This window comes from Hoplias malabaricus, chromosome 5 (genome assembly GCF_029633855.1).
Source record: "Hoplias malabaricus isolate fHopMal1 chromosome 5, fHopMal1.hap1, whole genome shotgun sequence".
In the NCBI taxonomy this organism is placed as follows: Eukaryota; Metazoa; Chordata; class Actinopteri; order Characiformes; family Erythrinidae; genus Hoplias; species Hoplias malabaricus.
In genome coordinates, this window is record NC_089804.1 from 16,958,621 (window position 1) to 16,982,747 (window position 24,127).

The following is a 24,127-nucleotide window of genomic DNA, read 5'->3' on the forward strand; positions in this document are numbered from 1 at the left end:
CTAGATGTGGGGATGGACATATGAACAGTTTTTGCTCTTTGGTTATCTGCATTATTAAAATGAATACTATGAATATGTTCCAACAAGGAAACAAACACTGTGGTTTTGAAGAAAAATCATAGAGGGTTTCGTGATTGATTATTATCCACTTGTACGTCCGATCACCCTAGCACTACTCATTTGGACAACACATTGTCTTCCTGGCTCTAAAGATTTACTTTTGTGTTATATATGTGTGTGTCATTTAAATCACTGAACGAACCATCAAACAATAAAAATGTTTTGCAATATTTCCATATAACAGAACAGGATTGGTGTTTAGTGTTCTCCTCCAAGTATGTTGAGCTATCCAGTGATGTTGTTATGTATATTCTATGAAAAACGTTCTTAACTTTCAATGGAAGTCAGTATTAATTAATTAATTGGTCCATTCATCAATAAATGTTCACAGGTGTGTTCAAATGAACGGAGATACATGCTTTTGTATGGACAGTGATGATATATGTACATGCATTCTGGATGTATAGCAGATTTAATGCTGCTGAAAAAATGATGAATTCCAGATCTGAAGTGTGCTGTCGGATTAGTGGAGTGATTTGGATGACAGGGTAATGATCAAAGAATTTTCAGCATTGTCAACAACACAGAGCATTTTAAACAAATAGACACAATGTGCTGGGATAGTGTCTTTTTGTTGTTTTTGACGGCTCCTTGGATGAAAAACGTCCAAAGCAGCTGATGCCTACATTCCGGTTTCGCATTGTGCTGTTGTGTTAGACAGGAGTAGATGGCTGTTTTTGTCTTTGGTGCTTTGCTTTAGGACCCAGCAGAAAGGGGCAGAGGGAGAGGCTGTTAGCATTGTGGAGACCGGCCAGTGCAACGCAGGGCAGACAAGGAGAACTCTCAGGTTACACTGCAAACACATGCCAAGGGAAAGGAGGCCTCTCTCTCTCTCTCTCTCTCTCTCTCTCTCTCTCTCTCTCTCTCTTTCTCTCTCTCTCTCTCTCTCTCTCTCTCTCTCACTCATCTTCTCTTTTTCTCTTGACCCTACCCCTCCACACACACACCACCCCCTCCCAGTACCTAGGGATTTCAAACCCTGCATCAAATCAATAGATACATATGTGTAGCTAAGGCCATATATCTCTTATATCTCTGTAGCAGCATGGCTGCAGACTCCCCTCAAGATATGCAAAGCAAGCTGAGCACAATAGCATCCATTATTCAGAGAACACGGTGTCTCCGCATTGCCCTGACCCTCATAAACACTGCATGCAAATGATGCCGGGACGTGGTGAAAGCGTGGTGAAAGAGTGAGGCCCAGGGACGCATGGCCATAAAGCCAGAGAGAGAGAGAGAGAGAAAGAGAGAGACCCGCCACCGGCTCCATCATCACCACGCTTTATACAGCTTCCTGTGGAGCTGTGACATTGACTCTCACTTCGCAAAGTCACACTTAAACCCACAAAGCTGAGCTGTATTCTCCCTGTGTAATTGTCAAGGTTTTTTACACTGTGAAGTGAAAGTAATAGTTCTGCAAGATCAAATTTATACACAGATTTACCCTTAAAATATAAGTAGTCAGTAAACCATATGTTCTGTGTTTATTTGTATCCAGAGCCGCAAAGCCTGTGTCATTGTGTTTTTCCGCATCCTATAACTATGATTATTTTTTTCTTAAATGTGAAAATAAGAGAATACATTTTCATATGGTGTTTATTTGAACAGGTTTGCAGTTTCTAGTTTTTAATTTTTTTATATTTGCCAAATTCATAATTACATAGTTACATAATATTAGGTGTTTTAAAGCCTTTTTTGTAGCATATAATTTTAAACAAAAATTCAAACATTCTCCCACTTTTTTGTCAGAAAAACTGTCACTGTGGTAGTACCTTCAGTGTTACCAATTCTGTAACTTTAACATTCTGTAGGGAACATAACTGTACCTTATTCTAAAATAATTGTAATTTAAATTATTGCTGATTTCATATGCCCAGTGTTATTTCCATGACTTACATTCTGTTCTTTTAATTTACAAAATGAAAGATAATAAAGGGTGGCACTGTGGTGCAGCAGGTAGTGTCGCAGTCACACAGCTCCAGGGACCTGGAGGTTGTGGGTTCGATTCCCGCTCCGGGTGACTGTCTGTGAGGAGTTGGTGTGTTGTCCGCGTGGGTTTCCTCCGGGTGCTCCAGTTTCCTCCCACGGTCCAAAAACACACGTTGGTAGGTGGATTGGTGACTCTAAAGTGTCCGTAGGTGTGAGTGAATGTGTGTGTGTGTCTGTGTTGCCCTGTGAAGGACTGGCGCCCCCTCCAGGGTGTATTCCCCGCCTTGCGCCCAATGATTCCAGGTAGGCTCTGGACACACCACGACCCTGAATTGGATAAGCGGTTACAGAGAATGAATGAATGAATGAATGAAGATATTGAAAGATTACAAATATTCACCTCTCCTTCTGAAGAATAGAATGTTATGTACCTTTAGGGAACACAACTGGACTGTAAAACCACTGTTGTACCTTTAAATGTACATGTAGACTGTTTCTGAGAGTTTCTACTTCTAGCATAGTAAAAAAAAAAAATTAAAAATGAATCATTAATATGCTATATTCACAATTGCTAACATTAAAATTCATTCATTTATTCATTCATTATCTGTAACCGCTTTTTCAGTTCAGGGTTGCGGTGGGTCCAGAGCCTACCTGGAATCATTGGGCGGGAATACACCCTGGAGGGGGCACCAGTCCTTCACTGGGCATCACACACTCTCACATTCACTCACACCTACGGACACTTTTGAGTCACCAATCCACCTACCAACGTGTGTTTTTGGACTGTGGGAGGAAACCCACGCCGACATGGGGAGAACCCACCAAACTCCTCACAGACAGTCACCCGAAGCAGGAATTGAATCCACAACCTCCAGGTCCCTGAAGCTGTGTGACTGCGACACTACCTGCTGCGCCACCGAACTCATACATACTTTTAGATACAATATTATGCCCAAGTACCGGACAATTAAATGCACATTCTTTTATAGCGCTTGGAAGTCAAAACGAATGCAAACATCTTTTTTTTAATCATCATTTGCAGTCATACATTACAGTCATATTTTCAAAGATAACAAAGGTAAAAATGTATTTATGAAAAAGTCCATGGGTTTTAATTACCTGCCAATGTCCATATATAGCTATCAGCAATAGGTATTGATAGGTAAAGAAAAAAAAATAGGTAAAGTCTCCAAGCATAACAAAAATACATACATATTTTATACCATTTATAATGGTAATAAAAGTTGGAAAAAATAAATCACTTAAACCACATCAACTGAAAAGTGTGAGATAATGGGACCATTTAACTAAAAAGAAAACTGTTTTCAATTGTAACTTTGCGGCTATGTTTTCTATTTTATAAACATCCTTTATTTTTCTGTCCATTGTGTCACAGTGGGGGGCTTTAGCCAGGAGATTGTAATCATTTTCTTAGCAATCAAAAGTAGAGTTCTCAGTAAAAGTATCTTATTATTGTCTACTACCTCTTCTGGTAACACCCCCAATACAAAATATGCTGGTTCTAATGGCAACTCTACATCAAGACATTTTCTAATTTCATTTTGTATATTTTGTCAATATTTTGATAATTTTCTCACTTGCCATTTTCAGACTACTTCATTTTTAGGCAATTTATTGTTGAATAAAATTAGAATCATCATTTTTAACACTCCACAAAGCAGAAGCCACGTGAACACAGAACAGAAACCACACCACAAGGGCACGAAGTACACAAGATGGACAGAACATGACAAGAAGTTGTTTTTTGTTTTTGCGGTTGAATGTTAAATCTTGTAATAAATGTTAAAATCAACACAGCATGTCCAGCAAACTTTTGCTTACAATAGTAAGTCCTGTCAGTGTATGAACCTGATTTAGCATTGCATAGATTGCTAATGTCTAACATCTAATGATTGACAACAACAAAGTCAGAGTGATCCCAATTTAGTCAATGAAGCTGTCTGCACCATTCGCCATGATGCAACACATAATTTTTTATGTTTCTATTTTGAACACATCCCGTCAGGCTGATGTTCCACCTCAACAAAATGGATGCACAGAAACAAATCCATGCGATGGACAACAGAAAGGAGCTGCATTGACCTTAGTTCAGAATGTTATAATGGAAAATACGTGGTGTTGTATAAATAACAGAGTCGCCAATTTGTAGTGGCTAGAGTGAGATTTTCCATTTTGTAAGAAGAATGTTCCCCAGTTTACCATCATTAGCATGTAGCTATGTAGCCAGTTTTATACCAGGAGCTAACTGAAATGCTCTCTAAGATCACAATGACTCCCACTTCAGGAAACAAGGGCTGGATATATTGTCTTAAACAGAGAGACAAATGAGTAATTAATTAAGGATATTAATGACTGCTATGCAGTGTATTTTTGATAACAGTAAGTGGCACACTGCCGGAAACGTATAAAGTCTATTTCAGTTTAATACCTCATTGTTGTAAAGGCAAATGAGCCAAATATCCAATGATAACGACTTGCAGTTTGCAAAATGTTGGCACTTTAACTATATACGTTTGTCACATACTGGCTTCATAGCTCCAGTACATAACTAAAATCTGGGCTGATGGACTACATTTGAGGATATAGAAAAATATAGATGTCATTTTTCATGTAAAAGCACGTTGCTAATGTCTCTTGTTCTCTTTACCTCAAAAGGTATGGCAAGATCGTGTCCACCAAGGCCATCTTGGACAAGACCACCAACAAGTGTAAAGGTAAGAGGTGATGCTGTCTGACTCTTTGCGTGCAGTTGTAAAGGCAAATTCAAAGGCAGCTGTCCTGTTTCATCTCAGGCAGGTGTGCAGTGATGTAACAGTATTGGGGCCGCCATTGCATAACTTGCACATCTGTCAGCTGGACCGGTGCTGCCACATTTCTGACTGTACGTCTGTGTGTGTGTGTGTGTGTGTTTGTGAATTTGGGAAAACAAATGCAGCACAACCTGTCAGCTTTAGTTGGGGTGTATTGGAAAATCAGGAAACACTAGTGGCTTAACCTCTCACAATTGTGTGCAGTGACTAGATTCATGGTGGTGGGTGGGCTTTGCGGCTGGGGGCTGAATTACATTCAGTTCCCAATTACACATGTATGACAAAAATGTGGATAGGGCTTTCACTGCTGTCATCTTGCAAAGCAATATATATAAATTATGTCGTTACATAATTAATTATGTAATTGATACATTTGCGTTACATTTGATTTATATTCTGTTTCATCAAATCCAAATTATAGTGTGCATAAACGGAGAAAACAAATAACCTAATCCTAATTCTTACTTTGGATAAGAAACAGCAATGTTGAGCAATGTTAAATGAGAAGAGAGAGCTACAGCTCAGTTCAGCTCGTGAGCCCAGGAGTGAGGAGCGAGGAGCAGACGCTCTGGTTTTCAGATATTTTCACTCAGTTCTCTTTTTTCTCTGATTTTGTTTTCTGCATATTTAATCAGTGCTCTTATTTCTCTGCATTCTTCAGGACTTTTTTGCTTCTTTAACCTTATCTATGAGCTCTTATATTAACATGAGTCCAGCGCTGTGTTTCTAGACATTCAGATGAGGAGGAGGGTCTCAGCACTTGATATCAGAAGCAGCTCAATATCAGAACAGCTTGGGTTTAAAGCCAACAAAATGGATTGAGCCTTACTTCACATTTTGTGGGTTGGTAGACGCTCTAGATACACACATTAATGTGTTAAAAATAGATATTTGTTTAGATGTCAGGCTTTAAAACCTGAAAATGCAATAAATATAATAGTCAGGAATAGAATAGAGGAACACTATGCAGTGTTTTAAAAATTACAGCTTCAAAAAGGTTGTGAGGCTCCTCCAACCTGTAATAGGAAGAATAGTGCCTTTCACACAACTCCTGGGGGTCCTCCTATAAAAACACTTGGCCATGCAACTACAGGGCCACTTGGTGGAGATGTCTCACGAGAAATGCTTAACACTTAATGGTACATAGCTTATGGGGGTTTACCTCGCTACAAGAAGAATCTAGCTCCATTTTACTGGTATGGACATTATGGCGGAGAGAGCAAGGAGGAGAGAGAGTGAGAGTGTTCAAGAGTTACTTAGAATACTGAATTTACACAGTAGAGTGACCTGAAACAGACATGAAGCCACAAGTTGGGCACGTATCATATTGCAAATTCATCATGTGTTGCAGTGTGGTAATAAGTGCTATTCTCTGGTTGCTGTGTGGTTATAATGTCCAGAGTTACACTTTGTGTCGAAGGACCAATCTTTGTTAACGACAAAGGGTTAATATCAGTTTTTTGAGAGCAACCAGGGCCTGTGGTAGCACCTGCTAACTTTAGTCAGATTAGCTCACTTTTTAGTGTTGGACATCAATTCTTGTAATAAGTGCATTTCTGTTGGTTACTGTGTGGTTTTAACCATAAGAATAATATATGAGTATAAGTTAAAATTTATGGTTGTAGTAATGCGGTCCAGTGTATATTATGAGCAATATATGGGTTTTATCGTGTAGTCATCATCATTTTATTCAACTACACATATTCCCCTGGCTCAGCATTGATGTAGTGTGGGTGTGGGTGGGTGTGTGTGTGTGTGTGTGTGTGTCGCTAGAAGCCCTGATTGTGTTTATCCATTGAAGAGCTGTTTGTGACCGATGTGAATATTCCTCAGTTCAGAAGGTCTGTGTGTGTGCTTTTTTTTTTGAGAGGAGGGGTATGAGAGACTTGTTTTCACAAGACTACGGTAAATGTGAATTACACTCAGCAACATGTAGAGGCAGCTCAGGAGACAAAAAGTTACTTCTTACACTTTTTATTCCTTTAATACAACTAATACAGTCTAATGGAATAAATATTAAAATAGTAAATTATGTACAGGCCTAGTTTATTCGATATCAATGCTCAGGATCAGTAGATGGTCATGTATCTGTGTGAGAGAAAACCTGCTATTGGTCATTCCTACTTTGGACGCCTGGCTGTGAGTAAGAGCCTTCTAAAATAAATTATTTTTTTTATTGTTAATCATAGCTTAGATTTGTAAGAGTACACAAATTGAACAATATGTATGTGTATATGTTCAGACACAGATATTTAGCTTGTGTGTGTATGTCTGTGTGTGTGTGTGTGTGTGTGTGTGTGTGAGCAGGTTATGGCTTTGTGGACTTTGACAGCCCGGCGTCTGCGCAGAAAGCAGTGACTGCACTGAAGGCCAGCGGAGTTCAGGCTCAGATGGCTAAGGTAAGCGTTCACCTCTCCCTCATCACTCTGCAGTGCCAGTGCTATAGAGGGTAACAAGAGGTCTTCAGAGTGTCCGAGGAGATGGCGTCAGTTCTCAGTGTTCTTTAAAAGTGTGAACATGGCTTTGTTTTAGTTTTTGGACAAGCTGTCTCAGTCTCTGATAAACATGGCAGAAACAGCTATTCCTTACCTAAAACATCAGAGGATGTGAAGTAAACAGCAAGCAGCAGAACAGAGGATGGAAAAAAGAAAAGAGTGGAGCCAAGATGAGGGAAAAGAGGGAAGAGGAGTGAAGTGGTATGAAGACAAGAAAATAGGAGTATAGAGGAGGGAAGAGAAGATAAAAATCTAGAACAATACAAAGGAGAAATGAAAAGGAGTGAAGAAAAGCAGAATACTCGTGAAGAGAAATTCATAAATTAATAAAGGAATAAAAGAATGAAGAGAAATGAGTACAGAGTTGTAAAAAAACGAAAATAGGATTAAATATGACTGAAAGGGTGTACAAAAGAGTAAAAAATTTCTCTCATCTTTCTCTCTCTATGTCCCTATTTATCACTGCCCTCATTGCATATTTCCAGTTGGTTTGGGGATTTATAGCTATAGGGTTAGCTATATGGTTAGTATAGTGCCAGATTTAGGGTTAGATATAGGGTCAAATATAGGATTAAAATATAGAGGGCTGCTATTTTCAGTCTCACGTCAATGTTCCCTGCTCTCTATCACACTCATCAGAACAGAAATCCTCACTCATCTCTGCCCTCTACCCTCTTGCCTTCCACTGCAGACTTAATTACAGCCATTCCAGGGCTAGCACCCTGACCTATTTAGGAGTGATTGTGTTTATGTGGAGAATGCCATGGGCTTTTCCTGCGCCTCACATTCGCTGTGTGAGAAAAGATGCCTCGTCTCCAGGAGTGATGAGATCGCTAAAAAAAAATCACCTTCATTGCAGGTCACTGCAATTACGCATCCATAATTCATGACATGGAGATGAAGTGGTAATGAATTTACAGCTTTTTAATCTCATCTGCACACCAGCGTAATGAATATGCAAAGCAGTGCCGGGGTGAAGTGTAGGTTCGGCGTCAGTCAGCTATCTTTACGATGCTCTCAGTTTGCTTTGCACCAGTCGCACCAAGAAGCGCTGAAAAGCTCAGCAACAAAATGAATTTTAGCAGCACAAGGCAATTAACCCTCTAAGACCCAAGCTTCCGAAGGGGGTTCCTGCATTTGCTTTAGAATTTGGACTGGAAATTGCTTGTACATTACAGTCTAGTCAGATGATCTGTGTACTCTCGACAGACACCATCAGTTATGATGCAGTCTAGATTAAGCCTGAGATTGCAGAGCCAAGCACAATATATAGCAATGCATCATGTTAACAGCTGATGCTGTGAATAGTTTGAAGATGACTCTAAAGTTATTCAAGTTGAATTTGCTGTCCATTTCATCAGCTTCACTAACCGTATAGGTGCACTTTTTCAGTTCTACTATTACAGACTGTAGTCTATCTGTTACTCTGCATGCTTTATTTGACTTCTTTCATCATGTTCTTCAGTGGTCAGGACATCCACACAGGAGGTGTTATTTGGGTGGTGGTTCATTCTCAGCACTTCAGTGACATTGTGTTGATGTTATGGTGCTTTTCCACTGCATGGTACCTACTCAACATGACTACTCACTTTAGGTTTTACACTACAACAACCCCCCACCCCCACCCCCCAGCCAAAAACATATCCAGTGATGTTGAACATAAGCCACCATCACCAATGGGAGACACTGTTGTTGTCATAATGAATAATGAATCCAGGATTTATAGGAATTGTTACTGAATTTTGCCTTTTTTTCACCACCTTCTTGTATATTCTAAAGCATGATACTTACATATTGTGATATCATTGGACGTTGTTACCATACAATCAAAATGTAAAAAATTTTGAGCAAGACTTCATTAATATCTGACAGAACGTGGGGCTCCATAAACATGTCGGACCACTGAACCAATTCTGCACAGGGTTAAAAGAGACTCCTGCTGTGTTGATGTGAAAACTGAAGTAATGGCTGAACCGCATGCAAACCAGCTTTTCTAGTTCAGAAAGCCTGTGTATAGTAGCGCATACATATTATATATGGACCTTTATGCTGCAGCACACACAGCCAATTAGGACGTGTATATGGTAATGAGCTGACAACCTGAGCGTCTTCCATCCAGTTACTTTGACACCTTTTATCTTAAGGAGAAAAATCTGCTTTTGTAGCCGTTAGTCACTGCATAATAGTCTGGACTTACTTCCATTTAAGGCTGCTGAGAAAATGAACGATTGCAAATACACACACTCACACACATTCTCTCAGAGCCTTTGTTTTTCCTTTGGAGAGTACTGACTGCAAGCTAAACCTGGCAGTGGACAACCAGTTCTCCTCTCTGACTCCCTGCCCTTGGGACTTCACACTCCCAACCTGTCTGCAGCCTCAGAGCCGCCTGTGCTTCTGTGCTAAGGAATTAGCATCCTACACTTCCATAACAGACAAGAATGCAGCAAAACACAGCTGTCCCTCAATTTCCTCCTTTACCTTCCAACCTACAGGCCTCATCTAGAAGCACCTTGGCACAGGATGTAATTTACACATTTCCCAGACACCTCAAACGTCCTCAGATCAGCCAAGACCTGTTTAGTGTCGACATTTGCTTCTTTAGTTTTGGACTGGAGGCTAATGTGTCGCTAATTTAGGCATAATTTAGGTCCTTTAGTGATGGCAGATCCACATTTCTTCAGTTCTGATCTGATTCAGAATCAGATCAGAAGATAACAATACAGGCTGAAATAGACCACAGCACTTATAATTAGAAGAGAAAAATATAGGCTACACAAATGCAGAGGTTTTTGTCAGCGTTATAAAAAATATCCTCATCCATACCATCAGTGTTTTAAAACATACCCACACCTCCCCAAGAACAGAAAATAACAATTGCTTTTATACATCAGTTTGGGTAAAAAATAAATGAATATAAATATAAAAGAATCAGATATGTTTCAAAATTGGCAATTTTTTAATCTGCCAAATTATACTTTTTCAGCAAGTAGCTTGTTGCTATGGCACAGTACCAAACTCCACAGCACATGCCACACAGCCAATAAGCTTCAGCTCACCAACACTGTCGCTAATCTGCTGAGTAAACTACTCCAGATGAACTTGGGTTACGTTCACATATCAGGTAAAACTTTTGTGACCAAATCAGATTATTTATTCTGCTGTTCACACTATATAATGTGACCTGTATGTGACATCGGATCGTGCTTCTAAACTGACCCTCATGCTCAAAAAGACAAAAAGTGCTTCAGGCTCTGACCAGAAGGAAATGTATGAAGACCCTAGTTTTTATTCCAAATGAGTTCTATGTTAATTAAAAACAGTAAAGAATATTAATATGAACTGATGTTATAAGCACAAACACGTCAACTCCAAAGAGGAGATAAGCGCAGATAAAATGAGTTTATTATTTACCTTACACATATTTAATCAGCTTCATACCGACATGAACAATATAAAACCAATATAGAACTAGTTAGAAAGAACATCATATCATGTTTGTTTTATAAAAACAAAATAAAAATCTTAATGAATTTTATGTTCTCATAAATGAGAGACAGGAACATGGATTAAGAAGTTTCACAAGTGTTTCAGTGTAGCATTGGCACAGATTGGATATGGATCGGATTTCAGTACTACATACGGAAGTGGCCCAAATCTGATTTTAAAAAGTCAGATTCAATGCAATTTGTGCTGTTCACACATCAACACAAATGACATATTTATTTATTTAACATTACACTTACATAGCGCCTTTCTAGAAACCCAAGGAAGCTTTACAATCAGCACTCAACATTCAATCCATACACACACTGGCAAGCTGCAGCCAAACGCACACAGTGTACTTTCAAATAGGAACGACCATCCAGCTGGAGGACTGCATTGGGCACTAGGGTTATACCTAGGATACACCGATCCAAATCTGGGTATACACACATTCACTCACATACCGACATATATTCACAGGCACACTCATTCACTCACACACAAGGACAGTTATTATAGAAGACAATTCACATAACCTCCATGTTTTTGGATTGTGTGAGGAAACCATAGATCCCAGAGGAAACCCATGCAGAAACAGGGAGAACATGGAAACTCCACCTAGACTAAGCCAACGTGCTGCAATATGCTTGTCACATATGAAGAAACAGATCGGATTTGGGCCACTTTTACTTGCTGTATGAACGTAGCCTTACTTGTGCCAAAAAGGGTCTTCTCTCCACTGGTGTCAGTTATCTGTTTTCTCTGTCTATTTTTCTTATGGTTTGTTTTGTGTTCTTAGGTTCGCTTCGCTCTTTAGTAATTAATGGCACTTTTCCACTGCATGGAACCTGCTCAACTCAGCTCACTAGACAAACCTGGTTTATGGTCCCCTGGAACCAAGTATTTTTTCAGTCCCTGCTCACGCCTGGTACAGACTGAGCAGAGTAGGTCCTAAATGTGATGTGTAAACCTTGCTAAGTGCTGATTGGCCAGAGAGAGACTTGTCAATCACCATGATATGCAGAAATTAGCTGCTTGTAAAATCTCCAAGTTACAGCAGCTGTCACACTTGTTTTTATCCCACTCACAACAGCAGCTTGTAAAATTACGCTGTGGTGTTCTGAATTGGATTGTGGCCGATGAAAAACTCCAGTTTCAGAGAACTGGACGTGCAACAAGGAAAACTGCTGTGAGAACTAGGGCACGGGCCGTGTTCACTCCAAAAAGAAAAAAAAAAATAAACAAATAAAATACGTGAACACACAAGTAAACAGAGCCTAACTTTACCGCTGGCGTTGTTGTCATTTTCAAAGACTGCGGTTACAATTAGATACTGGGTTTTTCGACATAACTACATTTTGCGGGGGAGCTGTGCTAGTGGAAAATCGACCAGGTAAAAGCGATTCAAGCCGATGTCATGCTGTGGAAAACAACTGTTTAGTTTAAGTTTCTTAGAACCTAGTTTCTTGTTTAAAAACATTACGCTCTTTATGATTAAGGATAATACTTGGTTCATTGTTTTTTCAGTTAAAAGCACACTGGTTAATGACTTATTTAATTCCAGTCACTGCTTTCAGTCTCCATTTATTATAAGAAAGAATTTTAACTTACAGCTTATTGGTATGAAACACAAGCTGAAGGTTATTTACTGGTGAAAAGTATCATAAGGAGCACAGTAGCATAAACAGTTATTAGCAACAACTTTCAATGTTTGTGAATGTTAAAACAATTCTTAACCAATCAGACTGCAAGGCTGTAAATAATTATTGTATATAAAAAAGAATACATTTTCCCTACTATACACTGTATGGAAGCTGCTGTGTGCGTAAACTGAGAGATTAATATGTTGCAGTACTTGCAAAAATAACTGTGGCTCAGCAGGTAGTGTCACTGTCACACAACTCAAGGGTCCTGGTGTTGTGGGTTCCAGCCTGCTTTAGGTGACTGTCTGTGAGGAATTTGGTGTGTTCTCCCAGTGTCTGCGTGGGTTTCCTCTGGGTGTTCTGGTTTCCTCCCACGGTCCAAAAACACACGTTGGTAGGTGGATTGGCTACTTAAAAATGTCTATCAGAGTGAATGTGAGTGTGTGTGTGTGACAGCAAGTGTGTATAGACACACAAAGGTGAACTGCATCCATTTGCTTCTATTATTTAATTATTTATTTTGTTGGCTACATTAGCCTCAGATCTCCAGTCCAAAACAAAAGTAGCCAACTTCAGACACAAATCCTGCTTTAGCCAATGGACCATATTTGCAGTGAGGGGATAAGATTACTCCGGAGAGATCTGCAGCAGAACACAGAATTTGATTTTCTTTCAACCCTTCCTTCTAGAAACAATTTGTCCTTCTCATGTGACATCAATCTATAACTGGACCGCAGGAGAATTGAAATATTTTCCATGTCCTGAGCAGTTTGATGTGACAACAGCCGACAGAAAACAAAAGTGAAAAGATTTACCGGATTCCTTTGTAAGCTGACTGACGTGACAGTGTTTGTCATTACTTTGTCTGACACTCAACACTAAAGCCTTCAGCATGAATCATATTGATCAACGACACCAGCCGCCCAACTCTCATGTTAGCTAATGGACGCATGCACAGGCTAACATCACTCTCAGTGATGGAGGGAAATGGAGGGCTATTCTACCCGCCTAGAACGAGCAAGGCTATGGCCTTGAATAGCTGGGGCATCACCAGGGATGGAATATGTCTTCTCTCTATGATAGAGCCATACTTAGAGAGAATCACCACTTGGGAGCACTAGCTTTTTTATATTCAATAGTTGTACGCAGTATATTACATTTAATGTGTATAAACCCATTAACTCATTATTCTTATTGCTCTTATCTAGTCAGTTGAAAATAGGCACTACTTACGTACTTTGCACTTTGTAGTAAAAGCTGAATTGCATTTCATTGCCCAGTACTGGTACATTCAGAGGTATCTGTCATAGTGTGAGGTGAGGAGGTAGGATGCAAGTGCAAAAATAGTTTATAATTGACAAAATGTACATCAAAAAGTTTACAAAACAAATAATGAATCATGGGACAACACGGAGCAAACAACAATATGACGTGAGGACAAGAACACTCTGGCATTAATAATAGTGGGTTTCCACCAAGTGAAGTTTTTGAGAAAAGAAAAAGTGAATGGAAAAAAAACTAATTTTACAAAAACACCTAAAAACTGCAAAATAATTTTTACGAACAGACAAGGTGAAACAGTTACAGGGCATATTGCCACATCCCAGGTTGTACAAAAAGACGGATAAGGAGGCAGAGAAGACAGGGGACCTCTGACAGAACACAAGAAGCAGGATGAAAACACAGGAGAAGCCCAAAGACAGAATAAACACAGTGACTCATGGACAAAGGGCAGGGGCAGAACATGACAGCATCTAAATCTCTCTCTGTGTCTCTATTGCTACAAAACATAGCATTTTCAAACTGTCAAACCACATTAAGGTTTCTAATTCTGTAATTTAGATTTTATAGTTAGTAAAGTATGTTAACTTTGTATTTACATCGGTTAAATGTTTATAGGTTGGTTGCTATCAGTGCATTCTACTGTATAAATCGTTTTTTTTTAATTGCATGATTGAATGCTGTATTAAATTAAATTCACACTCAAATTGTTTCATTTGTCCATTGCTCTCCCTCAGGGACAGGTTCTAATATGTCCAGACACATGACCCAAACTGCATTAAAGTGAGGCCCTCTCATCTCTGTCTCATTCTTTTCTCAGCAACAGGAGCAAGACCCCACCAACCTGTATATCTCTAACCTGCCGCTGTCGATGGATGAGCAGGAGCTGGAGAGCATGCTGAAGCCCTTCAGTCAGGTCATCTCCACACGCATCCTCCGAGACGCCAACGGTGCCAGCAGAGGAGTGGGCTTCGCCAGGTACACACACAAACACACACGTCCTCTCAAATACAAACATTTATTGCACACAAACATTATCTGACAATCTATATCAATTCTAATAGAATGGAATCAACAGAAAAATGTGAGGCTATCATTCAGCACTTCAATGGCAAATACATCAAGACTCCACCTGGAGTGGCAGGTACTCAGCTCTTTGAGTTTATCATTCATTCTTTGTCTGAAAGCTTGTGCCTCCTATTTCCCTGAAATCTAGAGAAAGATCCTGTTGTAAAATAATCCCTGGGTTTCTGCCCAGTGCCTACAGAACCGCTGCTGTGCAAATTCGCCGATGGGGGGCAGAAGAAACGGCAGAATCCAGGGAAATATCTACAGAACGGTCGGCCGTGGACACGAGATGGAGAGACGGTGAGCTGATATGCTTTGTTTTTTTGTTTTTTTTTTTAAACGAGATCTTGAGAAAGATTTGGACCATATTCTGGGTCTGATCATTCATGCTCACTAGTAGGAGTAGTAGGAATGTGTCTGGAAGATCTCACACTGAAAAAAAGGACAGATTGATTGAAAAGTTCTCAGATCAGGTCCGACCAGTGCTCAAATTTTGCAGCATAATGACCTCCAGATGAGAATATTTTCACACACCCTTTCACACGCCCACCCCCCATATTGACACATATTTTTTACTTCCAACCTCCACTGGAATTTATTTATACGTTCATACAAATCTGCAACTACTTACAGAAAAAAAAACAAGAATGTAGTGATTGTGTTTAATAGTCATTGTTAAACATAATTGCTTCCCTGCACAAAAAACAAATTATGTGCAAAAATGACACATTTAATCCCCACATCTCTTCAGTGACTGGTATAAGCTTGCTTTGAGATATGCCTCCTCATATTTTCTTGTTTTCCCTTTGGAACTCATCATCTGCTACACGTTTAGCTCTCACAAACTTGTCCATCTTTTGCTAGCAGTGCTCAAACGTGCGTAGCTCATTTGCCTTGCCTCACCTCCCTAAAATAGCCCCTCACTTTGGGAACAACTGCAACCACAGAGGTTGAGGTCAGAAATTCAGCTTTTCGTTCACATATGTGACATCTATTTACATCAAACAAAGGCCTTTATATGTAAAATGGAGGCCAGGCCACAGTAACCTGTGTATACTGATTTATAATATATGCAGTCAAGGTTTTACCTTCATTTATATTTTCCTCTCTGTTTCCCAATCTCACACACAGACTCTCACTCCCCATGCTGCTCTCTATTGGTTGCTTCTAGATGTGCACCATAGCAGTACCACTGTGAGACCATTTTTAATTTTTACTCTGACCCTTTCTGAACTTTGTTTTGGGATATCGTTCAGACGCCATGGAGCAAGTTACTCTAAACACAGAGACTACTGATTTCACCTTGCTTGTCTTTCCTCCCACAGTCCAGAAACACGTACTGGTAGGTGAATTGGTCGTGCAAAATCACCCATAGGTGCGAGTGATGCCTTGTGATGGACTGGTGTTCTGTCCAGGGTTTGTTCCTGCCTTGCACCCATCAATTCCAGGTAGGCTCCAGACCCACTGGAGTCCAGCCCCATCAGGATGAAGCTATTACCGGAGAATGCTACACAATAAGATTTCATTATGCCATTTTCAGACATTGAAATGACTTTGGGAAATTATTAAACATTATTAATTATTATGATTATAACATTATTAATTATTAACAGTTAAATAACTAAATCTACAGTTGTTTGCCCAATGCGACTGATTGAACGTGTTAACAGCAGCCCCTACTTTTTACAGGCAGGTATATCTGTCAAGTTGAATGTTCTTTAATTGTACCTGTGAGATTTCAGTGGGCAGCTGGTTCTGCTTGAGCCCTACTAAATACAAAGGAGGCAGCAAAAAAAATAGTAGCACTGATGTACTTAATTCTGGAGAGATTGACAGCATAATTACAATGATTAACTACATTGGTACGAGACAATTGTTTTGTCCCTGTTCTCCCTGGAGAAAGTATGATGCATGGCAGTATCAGAATGGGCAGAGGACTTAAACACACTTAACATGTATCTTCCACAGTTCGCACAAATAACATTTTTTAATGTCCATTTTAAATGTAATTGATGTGCACATATATGAAGTACTTTGCAAAAGCTTCAAAAGCGGCTCAGCCGGTCAGATTTCAGAAAGATTGGCATTCCGATGGGTTACATCCTTGATTTTAGGCTTCAGACATTTATAAATGTGCAACTAATGACAATGAGTTATGGTGAAAAACATTTGCAGTATGTAGCATGGAATGTAGAAAAGCCCTCGCCAAGCATGAGTAATGACTCTAGGAGTAACTTAAATGTTCAGGTCCTTTTGGCCATAATCTCACATTCACTTTTCTCATTACAGGGAGGAATGACGCTAACATATGACCCCACTCCTGCCCTACAGAATGGGTGAGCTGCTGCTTTATTAGCCAGAGATTTTAATACTGATATTGATTTTTGCATCGCTTGTGACATGAATAATTTGTCAATGGTAAAGGTAGGGCAGGAAAAGCTCCTTTAAAACCAGTCTGAATGTGTGTGTTTGTGTGTCTCTCCCCTGCAGGTTCTACCCTCCACCTTACTGCATTGCTCCTAACAGAATGATCACACAAACCTCTATATCTCCGTACATGCATTCTCCAGTCTCAACGTACCAGGTCAGAGCTCTCAAGTGTGAGCTGTTTTCCCTGGCTCTCCAGTCAGGCACCGGGAACTTACACTAATACACTACACACGCCTGTGTGAAGCAAACCAAACATATTTTACACTCAGTGTGATCACAGCAGTTGGTGTAGCATAGGGGGTAACACCACTGTCTTTCTCGGGGGAAACTGGGGTACCCCCATATTACTCCAAAATTACTGGTTGTCTCCTCACAGTCAAAGACAGAGCCACCAGCCTTGGGAAGGTAGAGGCAAACACATGCTTCCTCTGAGATACAAGGCCAGCCCACCACTTGTTTTTATACACAGCTGTTTACGCATCAGAACTGAACAGTTTATCATGTGGTCTGAGAATGCAGATCATATATGGCAGACACCGGTGCTAGGGTGCCTACACACTAGAGGATGACATAGCGTCAGAAACGCATTCCTCAATTGTATTTCAGTTAGGAAATACAGTTGAGGCTCTGACGGACTACAGAGATGCCTGAATGCAGTTAACGATGCTCTGTGAAGCATCGAAAATGTTGGAACCATTTAACCAATAGAACCAATAGAAACAGACAGATGACGGATCAAGTACAAAATGGAGGAACGGTCCACATTTCCTTCCAGTTGTAATATGTCTCGGGCTACAAACTGCCCCTGCTCCAGCCATGTACATGCCGTCTAGACGAACAAGTGCTGCATGAATGTGCGTCAACCGCTCCGTCTTTGTGTTGTCAAGTGTGTAGGCACCCTTACCTATGAGTGTGGGCAGTGATGGGGAGAGAGCGGGCTCTCCCACACACCCAGAGAACAAGGACATTTGTGCTCTCTAAGAACCTCAGCCTTAAACAGCTAACGTCGGCCTTACACCAAATGACTTTTCAAGCATCACAAATTTCCAATGTCAGAATAAAATCATGTGAATGTTGCTGGAGTTGTAGCTCGCTCCCCTCATCTCGATCATTTGGTGTGAGTGGATCAGGAGTCTTCTTCTCGTCTTAATGTTCCAATAAAATCAGCAGTATTTAATATTATCAGAAGTCTTTAGTTTTTGCTCTTTGCTCATGCAAATTGTGACGTAGACGTTATAAATAACAAATAAGCATCACAAAGTACTGCATTGAATGTATGAAAAATGCTTATGTTTAGACTTAATTATGTTCATTTGTGGCTGATTATTTAAATGTGGCTCGGACCCCCAGTTTAGATCAACACGGCTAACGACTTTCAAATATATTGCTAAAGGGGGGCCCCACGCAGACAATGCATGATGCAGGGGGCTCCTGACCTGTATTTCATGAGTTGGCTGTGAGAATGTGGAAGTGGCGGTCACTAATAAAATTGACGATGGCTAATTGAGGTGGGTGAAGTGATTCTGCCTGTCACTCGGCACAGAGATCCAACCCCTGCTGTGGAATCTAGTTGCTGTCTTTTAATTACTCCAAGGTTCCTCTCTTTTTCCAAATCATAGTTTGCAACTAAAAGCCCTGTGACATCGTCTTTAGACGTGTGTGCGTGTCAATCTTTAGTCTTTTAAAAGACTTCTAGTGTATGGTTAGTGTAAAGCAACACCTGGATTCAAAGCTAAGATCTCCAGGTGAAAGGGCTAGTGCACCTCTAAAACACAAGGGTCTCTAGAACGTCATCCCCGTACACTGCAGTGCAGTACACTTTGGCCCACCGCATGATCCATGATCCACACTCTACTGGCACTTAAAATGGCTTCTACACTCTAGCTCCAGTGCTTACTGTATTGTACTGCAGTCTGACAGAATGGCTGTATTTACCATATAAACATACTGTGCTGTTTTTTTATTCCAAACTGCATTATTAGCATCCCCCACACTCTCTTTGGGCAGGTAGGATAGTATTCTCTCATCCCACCAACACTCAGCCAATGCAGACTTGTTAGTCAAGATTATAAAATAGGCAGTTAGTGTTCTCCTACAAGAGTGTTGCTCTTTCAGTGAAATGACCTTTCTTAGGGGAACATATACCAGCGCTCACCCTCCCTTCTTTGCAGGAATGTGGGACCGTAGAAAATCAACTAAAGAGCAGAACAGGATTTGGAATTGGACTGAATACAATTAGTGTTCACTTAGAGAAGAACACTGTTTAAAAAATAATAACAATTATGAATAAATAAATAAAAAAAAATAATAAAAAATCTACATTAGCCACAAGTAATGATTGCTGTATACAAGCCACAAAGTGTCCATTAGTCTGCTTTGTGCTGACCGAGGCTCTTTCCTGTTCTGCAGGTACACAATCCGTCCTGGATGCACCATCAGTCATACCTCATGCAGCCCACGGTAAGTCCATCCATTGTAACAGCACACTGAATATAAATTAGCTCCCCTGCTGTATGGTTCCTACCTGCCTCATTCTCCCCCTCTCTCTCGCTCTGTCTCTGTCTAATCCACAGGGCACAGTCTTAACGCCCACCATGGACCACACTCTGTCCATCCAGCCCACAGCTATGATGGGCCCTCTCACCCAGCAGCTCAGCCACCTGTCCCTGAGCAGCACTGGAACAGTGAGAGTCCTCACAGGGGCACAAATACACACACCGCACAACACCAGAGACCATGCGACACAATGTGTAGGCGTTAGCACCTTACTGTGATATGCAAATGTTTAGATACACATGGTCAAATGACAGAATATACAATAAACGCAAAAGACAACAAACACACACACACACACACACACATATCCCAGACTTGACAGAAGAAGGAGACAATATATAGTTGGGCATCAAGTGAATAAGAGGGTGTTAGAGCAGCTGTGGGTTCCCTTTAGATGGTGTATTTTTTCACTTGTATGTTAGTGTATTAAGATCATGATTAAATGGTATGATTACCATAGAACTGACCAGGCTCTGCTTACTAATGTAAATGCCTCTGTCCTTTGTCCAGTATATACCTGCAAACACAGCTATGCAAGGGACGTATATACCCCAGTACACCCAAGTGCCTCCTGCCAGCGTCTCAGTCGAGGTGAGGCAAAATAATGAGCAAAAACGTGTTGACTGCTTTAAAACTGACTTTCATCCCTCACTGATTGTAACATTCACCTCATGAAACTGCAGGAAAACACCGTCCAGCAGCAGGTTGCCATAGAGACACCCACAGAGCATACAGCGTACTCCTACCAGCACGGCAAGTGAACAGGAGGTGGGTTCACTGCTTTCTGTTTTAGAAGGAGATTGTGTTACATTAAGCCGCCCGCACACACCCTAACGCCCTGAATGTCATCATCTAAATCAGACAAGTCCTGAGTTCATTTTACAGAAAATTTCACCAACCTTTTAGTCTTTATTTTTGGACCAAACTTTAAGTCTAAACGTTGCTAACAAGCAGGAATTTAACAAAACAGTGTTGTGTGAAACCATGCTGGGTTAACCCTAAATACTCAGATTGACATTTCTTTCAAACTCCCTCATCTTATTTTATTGGGTAAGTTGAATTTTTCCAAATAAAGTATTTGCAGCAGCTCACAGGGAGCAGTTACTTTCTCCAGAATCAAAGTTGTTAATCTGTGAGGAGTATATAGGAGTACGGTAATCATTGGCTGTGTCTGAAGCTGTGTACCGATGCAGCATTTTGAGGGAGGAAGGTAGATATTCGTCCCAAAATTGAGTATTTGTATGAAATGCTGCCTGCTGATGTTCTCACATTTGGCTGTGTTTTGAAGGGAATGTAGACGTATCCTAAGCTGTGTCAGATTTCCCATAAGTAGCGGTGTGGTGGACACAGCCAAGTGTTTAAATGCAAGTTCAATTAGCTTGTATTTTTCTGTCACTTCACTACAGCTTAAATTAGCTACAGCTGCAGTGAATATCTCAATGTTTTTTTTTTTACGTATTTACAATTGACATATTCCTGTATATGGTATAGACCTATCACAATAGCCATATAAACTTTAAAAATAATAAGAATTAAAAAAAAAAAAAAACACTGAATTCATTCTTATGTAAACAAACACACCAGTGAATACAACGAGCAGAATTGAGCTCTGAAAATTTATTGAGGGAATGTCTATATATTGCCCGACATGTTGATAAAGTAAATATTGTGACAGGACTAATAAGGTATTGTACTAACATCAACACTTTAGGCATTTTCCTCAACATTCGTCTTCTCAGTGATGAATGTAGTTGTCCACCTAATGGCAGGCAGCTGTTGGTGTCTTGGCCACATGGTGATGTAATGCTTCCTTGGAAGTGTGTCTGAAATGTGATGCGGTTAAGGGTTCCTTCATGTCTAAAAGCTGACTTCTAAGGCATTGACTAACACACAAGCAGCAAAACATTGAGATTACCTTGTGTTCCAGAAAGAGCCACTGAGAAGGCCTTAAAAATAATTGTATTTAAAATGAGAAATTAATAAGGGTCCTGTTCGACAATTACATTTACTGAAGAAGAGAGAACTATACATATGATCCACCCAGATTCGTCTGGCAGTTTAGGGCAGAGCAAGTCAGAGAATTAAGCTTCAGCCTGATTCCATTTATCACAACCTGGAGAAAAGCTCGGGTAACACTTATGTAGTCTGTCACTTGTATAATACATCTTATACCTTAACCTGGATCAGACTGTGGAAGGCAGTGATAGAATGTGGGTTTATTTTCTCCTAGCACTCTCCCCACTGAGAATCAGGAGTTTCACTGCATGAGTCCTTTTCAAAAAAGAGACCTGATCCTCTCCATCAAAACGTTATGAATAGCTTGCAGACCTTCAATGAGTGTGGAAATTTTATGACCTGTGTTGTCTAATTTGAGCCAGCTGTCTGTACAGCGCGGACTGGCGTTCAGTTGAGTATGTGTTTCTTTATATAAATCCCTGACTTAAAAGGGAAACCTGAAAGGGAATGATTTCTAGAACTTGGACTTCTCTCAGCTGATTTTGTAAAAGGGTCCTGACTGGACTAACATCACACACTCTCCAGGATTGTACTTTTAACATATTTTAAGCAGCAATGGAAACAATAATTTAAGACAAATTAAACAAAGGAGAAAAACAGCTCCACACCCCCTGAACCTGTTGAAATGTTTACTCCACAGTTTCAACATTTGGGGTAAATTTAGGTTTTCAGACTTTGCTTTATATAGTTTTCCATTCTGTAACTGACTGAATATTTATAAAAGCTTAAACCTGCAATAAATTTGCCTCCCTGTGCAGAGTGCGTAGTCATTGCTCTTTCCCTCTCAGTTAATCCCTGCAGGAATCAGCGGACAGGAGCTTTAGTGCAGGACACCTGCCTGCAGCATCCCCTCTTTCTGCTCTGGACATCAAAGCAGCAGGCATCGCCGAAGAGGACCAAAGGATCCTGTCCCTTTGTCAATAAAAGGAAATAAGACATTTATTGAGCTGGAGACCCATTCAAGAGTGGGACAACCAAGCAGTGGACAGCTTACCCTTTTTTGGCAGCAGTTAAAAATAAATAAATAAATAAATAAATACATTTTAAAAATGAAGGAAGCTATGGACTACAAGAACTCAAAGCAACAAATGCTCACATGCTCTCTCTCTCTCTCTCTCTCACACACACACACACACACACACTTGAGAAGCATTATTTTTCTGCACGCAAAATAAGACTTACAAAGAATATTTTGTAGCCTGTTCTGGGGCAGCCAGAACAGAACAAAAAGAAAGTTTCAGCACCATGTCATTTTAGAACTGTAGTATTGTTTTTATCTTTTTAATTTGTTTTTAATTTTTTCTTTTTTTTGGGAACTATGGCTTTTTAAATCTGTTGTAGAGGTAGGATTTTTTTGTACATAGAAAAAAAATGTTTTTTGCTGCGTTTTTTATCAAATATAAAAAGTTTTAGTAAATGCTGAACAAACTGCTAAAATGCAACTGTAGAACAGTAGACATAATGAAAAAAAAAATGTAAACTAAATTTTATGTTGGAAACAACCACACCACCCACAGCAGTATCTGTGTGACTTGACTTGTAGCTGCTAGCTGTGATTAAAATCAGAATCTCAGTTCATTAACAGCAGGATTGAGATCAGTTGTCCTTTAGCCCCTTGCTGTTCTGCCTCTGTCCCTAAAATGCTGCTTTGTCTCAGATCTTACTCTTTTGAGAGTTTTATTTATTTAAAGTGGGTGGAAAAATCCCCCTCCCCCAATAACAGTTCCAATGGATCATTGCCTTCTGCATCTACCTTTCTGATATTTAAAAGCCATCAACTTATTTCCACTCTTTTACCATCACCATTCTCTGCTGGTGATGAGGATCCTGAGGGCTTTGTCAAGTTGTACAATTCCAAAATAACTTTCCATGATATGAAACGTGTCCATAGCTGCCTCAATTGTTCATGTTGATTACTCTGATTTATGAGTGCCTATGTTTTAGGATACAAGTCCTATTAGCAATATCAGTTTTAATTCACTCAGAGTTTATCCCATCTCCTAGATCATTCCTAAGAAGTTTGCTGTGTCTGGTTAAAGCTTGGTTTGCATTTTGCACTCAGTCAGGATTTTCTGAGAAAATCATTCTCACAAAAAAAAAAATTATAAATGCAATGTTCTCAAACATCCCTTAAAATCTCAAAAGCTTCTAATGTCTCTTTCTCAATAAAGCAGCTTTTATGTCAAATACTTGCCTTCCTCAGCACTCAGCGTCTTTTGGTACCTCAGTGTCTGCCGTCCATTTTTAATATTGTATATATTAAATTAAT

General features: G+C 40.0%; 1 protein-coding gene across 4 annotated transcripts in view; it reads left to right on the forward strand.

Annotated features, from left to right (window-relative positions):
- rbms2b (RNA binding motif, single stranded interacting protein 2b) overlaps positions 1–24,027 on the forward strand; it is a 40,947-nt gene extending 16,920 nt beyond the window's left edge. For 2 of the 4 annotated variants that reach the window (XM_066670899.1, XM_066670900.1), the window contains exons 3-15: positions 4,729–4,787; positions 7,191–7,282; positions 14,609–14,766; positions 14,853–14,932; positions 15,047–15,156; positions 15,988–16,050; positions 17,146–17,192; positions 17,347–17,440; positions 19,696–19,746; positions 19,860–19,970; positions 20,353–20,433; positions 20,526–20,610; positions 22,647–24,027. In XM_066670899.1, coding sequence (XP_066526996.1) covers positions 4,729–4,787; positions 7,191–7,282; positions 14,609–14,766; positions 14,853–14,932; positions 15,047–15,156; positions 15,988–16,050; positions 17,146–17,192; positions 17,347–17,440; positions 19,696–19,746; positions 19,860–19,970; positions 20,353–20,433; positions 20,526–20,603 — 1,024 coding nt within the window. In that variant the 3' untranslated portion in view covers positions 20,604–20,610; positions 22,647–24,027. The remainder of the gene's footprint in view (positions 1–4,728; positions 4,788–7,190; positions 7,283–14,608; positions 14,767–14,852; positions 14,933–15,046; positions 15,157–15,987; positions 16,051–17,145; positions 17,193–17,346; positions 17,441–19,695; positions 19,747–19,859; positions 19,971–20,352; positions 20,434–20,525; positions 20,611–22,646) is intronic. The other 2 variants (XM_066670901.1, XM_066670902.1) reach the window with 2 other exon arrangements.
- Positions 24,028–24,127: the final 100 nt, after the last annotated feature.